General features: G+C 51.9%; 1 protein-coding gene across 2 annotated transcripts in view; it reads left to right on the top strand.

Annotated features, from left to right (window-relative positions):
• The first annotated feature begins 203 nt into the window (after positions 1 to 203).
• Synpo (synaptopodin) overlaps positions 204 to 11652 on the top strand; it is a 37123-nt gene continuing 25674 nt past the window's right edge. Inside the window, exon 1 of one of the 2 annotated variants that reach the window (XM_029471987.2) lies at positions 204 to 833. In XM_029471987.2, the coding sequence (XP_029327847.1) occupies positions 452 to 833 (382 nt within the window). In that variant the 5' untranslated portion in view covers positions 204 to 451. Of the gene's footprint in view, positions 834 to 6206; positions 6328 to 11652 lie in introns of those variants that run through there. The other variant, XM_021151080.3, reaches the window with a different exon arrangement.

The following is an 11652-nucleotide window of genomic DNA, read 5'->3' as shown; positions in this document are numbered from 1 at the left end:
GCCTAAGGATAGGGTATGAATAGCATACTACAATCCTGAACCCCTGGAAACACTTCCCTGTGGAGGAGTGGGAACCGTACCTCAAGTCCTAGTCAGCTCTTGAGGTTGGCTATTCAAGGGCGGACTGGTCTCAGTGATTCCATTCAGAACACTCAGTGAGCTCTCTGGTATGTTGTATCTTCTCTTTCCTATACAGATAGCCCGCTCTGAAGGGGCCATCCTAACAGAACTCAGGAGGATAAGGAAAAAGTATTGGACTTCGTCTTTTCCCAGCCTAGAAAGAACTTGCCTTACCCCTCAGCTAGATCTCACTCCAACCCTGTGTGTCAGCAGCAGAAGAAGGTGAATCTGCGGAGAACCCAAGGAGACCTTGAGAGGACCCAGGAGCAAGATTCACTCACCCGAAGCCAGGCAGCGGTGGTTGCTGTGCACTGCCAAGGAGGGGGCCATAATGCTGGGTGCTCACTTCCCACCCCCGCCCCTTGGAGCCAGTGAGGGAAGGGCTGCCCCTTGCACCTTCCAGATCCCTGATGGGAGCTACAGGTGCCTGGCTCTGGAAGCTGAGGAGAGCAGTAGTGAAGACGGCTTGCAGGGAGAGGTGAGGCTGGTGGACCTGGAAGAAGAGGGGACCAGCCAAAGCAGAGCCAACCATGGGACACCACCGTTATCCAGAGCCCCGGCCATAATCCACCCATCCAGCTGTCACAGGGAGGCACGAGGTGGTTTCCAGCACAGTGACAGGCCAAGCCATGACTGGGATGTGGTACAGGCCCGGAAAGTGGTGACAGTCAGTGGCAGCAGCAGCCCTGTGCCTAGGGTGGCCCAGAAACCAGGTAAGCTTATAGGTCATAGAAAACCCCAGTGGTTCTTAATCAGGGACTGTTGGAGCTTGTATTCCTAGGATGGTTAACGATTATCACAAGTCTCCCAGAATGTCCAGATCTTCGACTGTGGAGAGATGGGAACCCGGGCCGTGTGTGTATGTAGTTCCAGCTGTTTGTCAGAGAGAAGGCAACAGAAGAAAGCCCCGATCTCACTTGGTTAACAAAAACCTCACTCCTCCTCATCCCTATCTGCCCTTTGACCGTTACTGGTAACAACTTGGCTGTGAAGTCCCAAGCATCCGATTGGGCAGGTCCCCCTCACCAAGCCTACAGAACTCAGCAGTAGCTCTAGACAAATAGACGACACCCTAACAGAGAGTCATGGCTTCCCAGTTGCTGGCAGGGCAGACACCGAAGACTTTCATGTAAGCTGACCTCAGTGGGGAAACTGAGAGTCAGAACATATTGAACATGTTCCTGTCTCTTAGCATATTGATGGCTTGGCTAGGCTTAGGGTCCTCACCCAGGCCTTGGTTTTTCCATCTGTCAGAGATGGATGACAAATGATCGATAGGGCCATGTCACCTGGATTGCAGCAGGATCCAATGACAGCTTGATGAGGCCTGGGGCCCATGAGTGCTGGAGTCTGCAGGGCAGGCAGGGTGAGGCAAGAGAATCCACTCTGATTCACCGGTGGCAATGGAAACGCTCGCTCGCTGTAGGGGGTTGGCAAGGGGATGGTCAGGAGCTGAGCCATGATCTGCACAGGCAGGAAAGCTGCTGCCAGCAGGTCCCCAGGGTGCAGAGTGGGGTGAGGGGGGCAGTCCTGGGAGGGCTTGTGCGTCAAGAGACTGAAGGAACACTTCATTTCTCTGCAGGCGTTGCTGACGCCAGAGCTGGCATCTCGCCAACATTCTCACCCACTCTGCTTTCTGCAGTAATTCTCTCCAGGCTCTGATCATCCTCTTTGGACATAGTTCCCGCCCAGGCATGGGTTATGCAGACAGAAAGAGCCGGGTAGGAGCAGTGAGGAGCTTTCAGGAGCTCTAAACAGAGAGGAGGATTCCAGAGTCAGCCTGAGTATGGGTCCGCAGGAACCTGAGTCCCATTGTAACTGTTCCCTTCCCTTACCAGGGGAACATCTGGGATAGGAGGCAGGGATAATGAGTCTCAGCCCAGTGTTCTCAGCCCTAGCAAGTCCCTTCTTTTTTGGTGAGCTCATTTTTTTTCCCCAATCTGTGAAAATAGAATAAAAGCAGGAGCTGTTGAGAGGATGCCATGATCTTAGCTGTGGCTGTTTTGGAAAATCTACAGTGCTCTAGGTAGCTGTGTAAAATGAAATGGAAACAGTCATTACTAGCTGAATAGTACAATTACTGTTGGTAGAGCTGTGTGTGCAGAGTCTGCTGTGCTAACAGCATCAGTGTGTGTCTCACAGAAGAGCCCATTACAGAGCTCAGGAATGAATGTAAGTGGCTGGTCCAGGATGGGACTAGCATGTTCAGCCATGGTTGTTTGACTACAGGGCTTGTGGATTCTATTCCGAGAGTGTGCTTTCAAAATACCCTGGAATCCTAGTGACGGTGGGTACAGTAGTAAGGAGAAAAGAGCACCATTGACTGCCTTGTTGGCATCTCACATCCAATGGGTCATTGGATGCCATCTTACTCTCTGCCTTACAGTGAGACAACTGAGACTCAGAGATTCAAGTCACCTGTCCCAGTCACACAGTCACTGTCAACCCCGAGATTCAGTGTGTCCTTTCCATAAACAGCCCAATTCATTTGTCTCTTTACCGTCCATCCAGTTGGTCTGAACCTTCTAGAGACAGAGGGGCAGGAGGGGGCCTCAGGAGAAGGGACAGGTAAGATACTCCTCAGAGGAAGCTGGCTCTTGCTGAGAAGTGGAGATCTGGGTGGTCTTGGATCTAAATCTCAATGGCCTTTCTGCTCCCTGGGGATAGGGAGTGGCAGGTCCTTTCCCTCTGCCTGGAGAGTGGGAGGGAAATGAAGCCTGGGGAGCTGCCAGGTTATTAGCAGCTTAGGGTTTCCTCTCCAAGCTTCCTCTCATTACAGAGAGGATCATAGGCATCTTCAGACAATCACACCCATCCTTCCGCTATTAAACCTGGCTTTCTGGAGTGCTGCCTGGCAGCCTCACGGCCAAGCCATTTATCTTCTGCTTTGGGCACTGTTACAGACCTCTATCTGGGATTGGTGGGTACTGGTACCCACTGAGCTGGGCAGAGCAGGGTCTTTGTCAGGCAAGAAGGGACTGCAGCCTCACGTTCAGGATCTGCACCACCAGTAGCTGAGAGAAGTCTGATCTAGGAAGATGATCAGGCCTCTGCCAAACACTAGATTGTCTACAGTTCAAGAAAGAGCTCTACACTCCAGCCGTCTTCTCTGCAGAGTCTCAGCTGGTTGAGCCCCGGCAGAGTGTTGAGTTTGCTGTGCCAGTGGAGACAGAAGCAGAGAAACAGAAAAAACGATTTGTGCAAAGTCACAACATTGGAACCCAGGCTTCTGCTTCTCTTCTCAGCTGCTAGGCTCTGTGTTGAATGTTGTGTACAGATTACTTCACTGAATCCTCAGAATATAAAGTTCAAACATGACACTACCTCCTACTCATCTTCCCCGACCCCCATCTTTTTCCATTTTGAGACAGTCTTGCTATATAGCCTTGCTGGCCTAAATTTTGGTAAGGAACCTTGAACTGCTTCCTCTCCAGTGCTGGAATTACAGGCATGCCTTGTATACTTGCTTTCTCATTTCTGCGTTCCAGATGAGGAAACTAAGCATTCAGAATTTAAGAGACTTGTGACTTGAAGCTTCACAGCCTGTAGATGGAGGAACTGAGATTTGAACCCTGAGAGGTCTTGGGCCTATGCTTTTAAATACCTCTTTTTGCTGCTTCGTCTCCATGGAGACAAGGAAGCAGGCTGTGATCTTCCACCCACCTGGGCCTGGAAAATGGTTGTTCAGGTTCTGAGAGTAGGTGGCGGATCCAGCCAAGCCACATTCTTCATCGTCATAACAGGCAGACCTGTGGTCCACGGTGGACCAGGTTCTCCTTTATCCATGGCCATTTGGTGGTGAGGATATCTAGAGGATTCGGGGGCCTTTGCCACTCTTGTAGACACTGCCTTGAGCCTTGGATGGACAGGAGGATTGGAGCATGGGCGTGGCTTGTAAGATAAGTCTGGCTGCATCCATCTTCATTAGCAGAGGAAACTGAACCATGTTCATTTTATTAAGCAGAGAACTGACAGAGTCTGGTCATGGTCAAGGAGCCAAGGCCAAAGCCCCCATCCCTTAGGTTTCTAGGGAAGAGCAGATAGCACTGGAGGCTGGGCAGGGAGCCCCATACCCTGGTGACTTTAACAAGATGATAGTGAAGAGTACCACTCACAGGTTCACATATGCTGTGCTGTCCAATCAAACATACATGCCACTTACATCCATGAACACATGTCTACACCATGATGTGGACATGCCACATTCTCAGACAAATACTATCTATATACCTTTAATTTTACACACATGTGAATGCCCTCAAACCCTGGCATATATATATATATATATATATATATATATATATATATATATATATACACACACACACACACACACATATATATGTATACACACATACATACACACACACATATATATACACACACACACACATATATATGTATACACACATACATACACACACATATATACACACACACACACACACACACACATATATATGTATACACACATACATACACACACACATATATATACACACACACACACACACACATATATATATATATGCAGTGGGCATACACTGGCAAACACCCTCCCAAACAACCCCTCATCCATCAAACCACAGTACATGTGTGCAAGTGTCTTGGGTACATTTGTATAGCTTCCATCCCACCTCAGGGCATGGGGCAGATACTCTTAAGTGTTCTCATTCAAGTACACAGGTTCTCTCCTGTAGACATGGGTTAAACCATGCCCTTTTCTCCTTTTCCTCTGCTAACCACTCCTGGTCTCTCCTCCATGCATATCCACTCTTGTGCAGCCACTGTCACACCCCCACACACAGACTGAACCACTTTCTCTCCCCGCTTCTTCTTCTCATCTCTTTCTCGTTCACAACCACCCACGCAGTAATCCTAGCTGCTCTCTCTTCCTCTCACCCACACACTCTGTTTCCTGGATTTCCACAGGCTCGGCTGTAGCCACCTCCCCAGTGCATGCGATGGGAAAAAGCAATCTCTTGCCTGGTGCCATCTCCAGGATAGCTTCTTGTCTCTCACCCAGCACAACAGGAGAAGAGTGACCACAGGTCAGGGAAATGCCCTGATGCCCACAAAGCCAGGCAGAGGGATGGAAAGGGCCAGAGAGGATTTGTCTCCTCAGTCAGCTGACTGCTTGCACTCAGAGCCAGGGACAGCCTTAAACAGGAACATCTTTGGGTCTGTGCTTTAGAGAGTCGGCATATTTCTGAGTTCCTTTAATGGTAACCTAAACACAGTTCTTGAAGACAGGTGACAGACACTGGAGCCACCCTGTCTAAAGGAGTGATCAACGAGTGTGGTCTTTCTTCAGACTTGCTGGGGATAACGAAGGTGCTGGTTAACCAGTCTTGTTTCCAAGTCCACCAACCGCTCCCCACAGGATCTGTGCTGGAATGTGCGAATATAGACTTTTAACTGCAGTGCGTGTGATGTTCCCACTGAAGCACGGTGACGATTGCCACAGCCTCTGCTGAGCTCAGCCTGGATGGTGTTTTGCAAAAGCTGGGGAATCAAAGCCTTGTATAGACCACACAGCATCTCTGCCCTTGTTGCTGATAGTTAATTAAGTCAGGGGAAGACAACAGGCTGGTGACAGCCCTCCTTAAACCTCTCTGCTTAAGCCTCACCAAAAAAGACAGTTACTCTGTAGTTTCTGGGCTGGAACAAGTGGAGTGAGGTGTCAACGGTTATCACTTGAGGGGACAGTGAAGGGGAGGGAAAGAGAAAGTGGCAAAGAGATGGCGGGCATGGAAAAACTGAGTGAGAGTTTAAGGTCAGAACTACGGACCTAGAGATATACAGTAAGAGGAAACAGAGGAACAGGGGCAGCCAAAAGTGAGGTGCGTAGAGAGAGAGAGAGCAGGAATCTGCCCGGAGGTGAGGCCCTGGCCACAGGGGCACAAGAGAAAAGGGGGTCGTACTCGGGGGGGGGGGGGGGGGGGGCTGGCTCTGGGCGGGGCGCTGGAGGGGCGGCGCTAGGGCCCGGGGGAGCGCTCGGCAGGAGAGCGGTGCCCGCCCAGCGCCCGCGGCTCCCGCTTGGGTCCCCTTCAGCCTCTAGCGGCTAGGACCTTGCTTAGGGCGCTGAGTGGGCGCCGCCGCTGGGCGGGGTGCAGGGATCTCGGGGCGGGGCTCACGCAGGGACGTAGCCAGGTGAGCCAAGGCGGCGGCGCCCGGGAGCTCGGGGACCGCGCACGGCTGCTGGAGGTGAGTGGGGGGGCTCGGGGCTGGCGGGGCGCCCAGTGAGCCTCGCCCTTGCCACCTGCGCAGCTGCTCGCAACTCCCCAGAGGAAGGTGGCGCATCTGGGCTCCAGTCTCTGTATTCAGGGTGACCTTTGCCAAGTTGCTTCTGCACGGAGCCTCAGTTTCCCCATCTGTACATTACAGGCTGGGGAGATCTCAGGGCTATCCAGCAGCTTGGAAACGGGAGGACGCCCTGTTCCGGGGTGCCACCTTCCCGAGTTGTGTGGGCTCCAGCTGTCGTGTCCTCCGCAAGCCTGCCGTTGTTGGGGGGTGATGCAGCGCCCAGGCTCACTCATGGGCACCAGCCCTAGCTCTAAGCCCCCGCCCGCTCTGGGAAATCCGGCTGCAGGACCCAGGAGCCTGAGCGTGAACGGACGTGGGCGCCTGTGGAGGCAGCAGGATCGACTGTGCCGGCCATCACCTCAGTTTCCCGCGGGAGGAGCGGCCCAGCAGAAGGGGGGCTGCTGTAGTGCTGGTGCGCAGGTTAGCCACACTGCCACACAGCTGAGACCTCCAGGGCCCGATTCCATCTGAGGAAATCAAGATCTTTATAAACTCCCCCAAGGGACTCCTGAGTTTTCCTCGCCTGATTCTCACAGCACTGATATATTCTATTCCTCCTTTCGTTTAACTATCAGAAAGGGCCGACTCCTTTCTGACACTACACCGTGGAATGAAGGGAGTGGGGGAGAGGTACCGCCTAGGGCCTTGGAAAGACCTCTGAGGAATCTAGGCAAAAGGTCTCCACGTCCTCGCTCAACCCCAAGTTCTGGGCTTAATTCAGGATGGAGATAGGGACTTCTGTGCTCCACATCTGGGTTTTCCAGACGTAGGCTAACAGCTAAGTGAGAAGCCGCAGGTGGCCCTTGAGCAAGTAGGATCCTGACGTGCCCCTCCCCTCTCCAGATCCCAGAGAGGGTAGGTAGGTCGGTGGCCCTAGGGGGCAGCTGCATTATAGACCCAAGTACCGCGGTGGTCCGAGGGACGGTCTTGTTGCTTGGGAAAGTGGGAGATGAAACTTGATGCTTGTCAGGAGGGAGGGTACAGTGAGCTGTCTTGCCTGCAGCCAGCCTGTCCTGTCAAGTGACGGAGACCTGGCCTCAATCCACGTTTGGGGTGGGGTGGGGGGTGGGGGCTGAGGCATAAACTGAAGCTGATGACTCCTCTCTCTCTCAGCGGGAGGCTGAAATCCCTGTCAGGAGCCGACCTGCCTTTGGCTAGTTCCAGCATCTTTCAAGTTTGGTGCTGGAAGAACTAGCGGCAAATATTTGCTGCTGGACCACCAAGGTTTCCAGGCCACACTTTGCAAGCCCCACCCTACCTCCTGCACCCTTTTAAACTAAGTTAGGACCCAGGCGGTGTTTGCACAATGAAGATCAGGGCTTTAACTCTTAACTCTTTCCCTCCCTGGCCAGCTCCTGTCCTTCTATACTCTCTGGAAGGTAAGGTAGACCAAATATATATATATATATATTTTGGTTGTGCCTTGTTTCTGGCTAGCCAGCTTTGCCCTGTCTCCCTGTCACAGTGAACCAAGCTTGCGGACTCTTTTTAATGGGCAGCCTAGCTCACGTCCGTCTTCTGAGTTGGGAAGACTGTGGCCAGGCAGGAAGAGTTTGCCAGGGTCCTTCTGCAGGCAGAAGGCAGCAGGACCCTCTCTCTCCCTGGGGATGGGAGTTGGGGGGGGGGCAGGAATGACATTTTAATGTAGGGGATGGTCACAGCACCCTAGAGCACCTGGAAGGCGGGAAGACACACAGTGGCCTTTTCTCTGTCCTTTAAGTCTTCAGGATTCCCTGAGCCCTTGCTAGGTGAGAAGTTCACACATCACAGGCCCCCTACCAAGGTTGCCTCCCCCACAGCCCTGGGGCCTGGCCTGGGAGGCACCCTTTCTTCTAGGGCAGCTCCTAGGCTTCCAGACATGAGGTCATCGGAGAGCAGTTGATGCCAGGAAGGGAGGGACTGAGGGGAAGCAGTCAGGGCAGCCCAGATTGGGATACCATCATGGGCTCTAAGAAGTAGAGTGGGCACTGTTGTCAAAGACTTGCAGGCTCTGCCCCATTGTGATGAGGAAGCAGGATCACAACAGCATAGGGGAGATCAGCCAGGAGAGGATGGAGCTAGGCTTAACTCCCCAGCTCTATGGTGCCAGGCTGATCTCTGCTACCTGTTGGCTTGCCAAGTAACCTTGGGTAAATTCCTTGCCTGCCTGGAACCTCGGTAGCCCTGGCTAGCAATGAAGAGGAAAGGGTCCATAGAACTAGGCTATAGTAGAAAACAGGACAGAACAGATTCTCCCCATAGGAGCTCGTATATGCATATACACAAGTTTATATACAGTGTACACACATATATAGGTTGGGCTTTTTTTTTTCTTTTTTTGAGACATGGTCTTACTGTGTAGCTCTTGCTGGTCTGACCCTTGCTGTGACGCTCAGACCGGCATTGAGCTTGTGATCCCTCTGTTTTAGCCTGCTGAGTGCTGAAATTACAACAGATGTGTGCTGCCTTCCCTGGCTAGAAGCTAGCTGCTTAGTCTAAATTTTTTTTTAATTAGGTATTTTCCTCAATTACATTTCCAATGCTATCCAAAAAGTCCCCAATACACTCCCCCCGCCCAGTCCCCCACCCACCCACCCCCACCCCTTGGCCCTGGCATTCCCCTGTACTGGGGCATATAAAGTTGGCAAGTCCAATGGGCCTCTCTTTCCAGTGATGGCCGACTAGGCCATCTTTTGATACAAATGCAGCTAGAGTCAAGAGCTCTGGGGTACTGGTTAGTTCATAATAATGTTCCACCTATGGGGTTGCAGTTCCCTTTAGCTCCTTGGGTACTTTCTCTAGCTCCTCCATTGGGGGCCCTAGTCTAAATTTTAAAATGACATTTATTTACTTGTGTGTGTGCGTGTGTGTGGCACATCATGTCTGTGTGTGACGCATACATGCACATAACATGTGTAAGGAGGTCTGTAGTAGTTGGTTCTCTCCTTCAGTGTCGGTCCTAGGAATTGTATTCAGGTCATCTCCTTTATCTAATGGAAGGAAGCCTTTTGTTTTAATTGAATGAATAAAACACCCGAAGAGGGATGAGTAAGTCAATAAGATAATTTTTGAGGGGGCATAGCGTTGAAAGAAGCCATGTAGTTGGGACGGAGAGCAGGCGGGGGGGGGGGTCCTTTGTGGCTGGGGTGTGCTTATTAAGGTCCAGTATGGCATGGAAGTCTGGATTTGAAGGGTGGTCAGGGCTTCTTGGAGAAAGTGGTACCCAGAGGCTTTGAGGGCACTGGGCTTGGGTGTGTGAGGATGCTGCAGGGGATGGTGGGTGGAACATGCTCAGAGCTGGGTGTGGGTGGTATGTGTTGGTTGCAGGTTGTACCCACCGATCCACCCCACTCTAGGCTTTCAAATGCAGGCCATAGGAGTTGGGCCTGAGATCTGGCCAGAGGGAGGGCTGATCTGCCTCTGGAGACACTCTGTGAGTTAGGACAGTGTGTATATAGGACCCTTTGTGAACTGTTTCTGGACACTAGACACTGGGGCTCAGTTGCTACCCCGTGTGACTGGAGGAGAAGTCTACATGGCAACAGCCCCCAGGCCCTGTAATTCCAGAGGCTTACCCAAAGCCGTTTTTCTGGAATGAAAACCCTTCCCCAACTGGATGCTGCTGGCATTCCGTCACCCTGGTTCATCTTTTCCATTCAGTAAGGCAGCTCAGGGTAGGTCTGTGCTGACCCTGCCCCGCCCTGCCCTGCCCTGTTCACCTCCCTGGATGCCACAGTCTATCTGTGTGTCACTTGCTTCTCCCGCATGGGCTGGCCCATGAGTGCTGCGGTCAAACTTTGGGGTTTCATCCCTGGCTTCCTGAGAGCTCACGAGCACATTATGTAACCCCCCCCCCGGACTCTTGTTTCCTCGTCTATAAAGCAGAGACAATGCTAGGCCTTGTACTGTTATGAAAATGGAGCGAGTTCATGGCGAATGCCTAAAAAATGAGCTACTGCTTATTAATAGTACTCCCGTGTTTTGATCTCTGTTAAAATAGCAAGCCCTTGAACAGATGGCCTCTTGCCTAAGGCTCCTCATATCTCCGTGTAAATTTCTTCTTTGCATTTGGCCAGGGTGTTTTGGGGATGGCATGATGAGCCAGCACAATAGATAGGATCTGGACTAAGCTTTAGGGTAGCTCATAGGCAAGTGGTCAGAAACAGTTAGATGAGGCCATGGTTGGGACAGTGGGCTGACTTGATGTTGTTGTTGTTGTTGTTACTATGTTCCAAGAGCTTTATGAAACCAGCCTTACAGTTTTATGAGTGGGAAACTGAGGCACAGAGCGGCTAGTTCAGTGAGCTCCAATATCATGTAGCTACAAACCCAACTAGCCTGATCCCTACAGACCTCAAGTTTTACTACTGTGTGACATAGTCCAGAGAGGCCAAGACTGCTTCTCTAGATCATGCAGTGGAGTTGGGGGATGGGGAAGCACTGATTAAAAAGTAGACTGTCATGCGCATGAGGGCCAGACATGCCACCACCCAGCCTCTGGCCATTTGGCTTCCAGTGCCCCAGATGCCTGGTTCTTCCTGGGCCTCCTGCTGAAAGCCCTATCCACCTCCCTAGGCTCTGGACCTGAATCCTGAATCCACGTGTGTGCTCAGCCACAACCACTCCCTCCTCTCTCTCCTGCGCTTCTCCCAGCACCCAGGCAGATGGTGCTCTCATTGAGCGTGGGTGGGCCTGAAACTCAGCTGTTGGCTTCTAGCTGTGCCAAGGAAGTCTAGTGTCACCGTGCACTGGTTGTGTGACCTCGAAAGAGAGCCTGTCCTTCTCTGGGCAGTGGGAGAGGGAGGGAATGAGTGGAAGGTCTTTCTTTGAAGCTTTAGAAATCTTACTCCGCTTTCTGCTCCCACACAAAACCTGGCAAAACAGTCCCGGGGACCCCACGCCAAGAGGTGATGTGGTCTGTAACAGCCACTGAGCCTCAGAGAGCAGCAGAGGTCCCGGTCCAGTCATCTTGAAAGTACTGTTCTTTAACAGCTTCACTGGTTGAGTGAGATTGCATGGTGCCAGGGAGGTGAAAGCTTTGCAGTGACGGTGTGAACAGTTCACTCCTCCGTTCTCTTTTCCCAGTCAAACAAATGTTTGTTCAACTATAGACCAGGCACGGGAGGTCATGGCCGATGTCTCTGCCGTGTTAGGGCAGAGCAGACCGATATTAAAACAAACACGGAATCTGATGAGTTTGGAGGATATCTTGAGGATGGTATGGTGAGAATGTCACTCCCAGCGGAT

The sequence above is a fragment of the Mus caroli genome, unplaced genomic scaffold, assembly GCF_978045245.1.
Source record: "Mus caroli unplaced genomic scaffold, Mus_caroli_1 scaffold_19, whole genome shotgun sequence".
Taxonomy (NCBI): domain Eukaryota; kingdom Metazoa; phylum Chordata; class Mammalia; order Rodentia; family Muridae; genus Mus; species Mus caroli.
The sequence above is the reverse complement of the archived record's forward strand: the minus strand, read 5'-3'. Positions and strand labels throughout refer to the sequence as shown.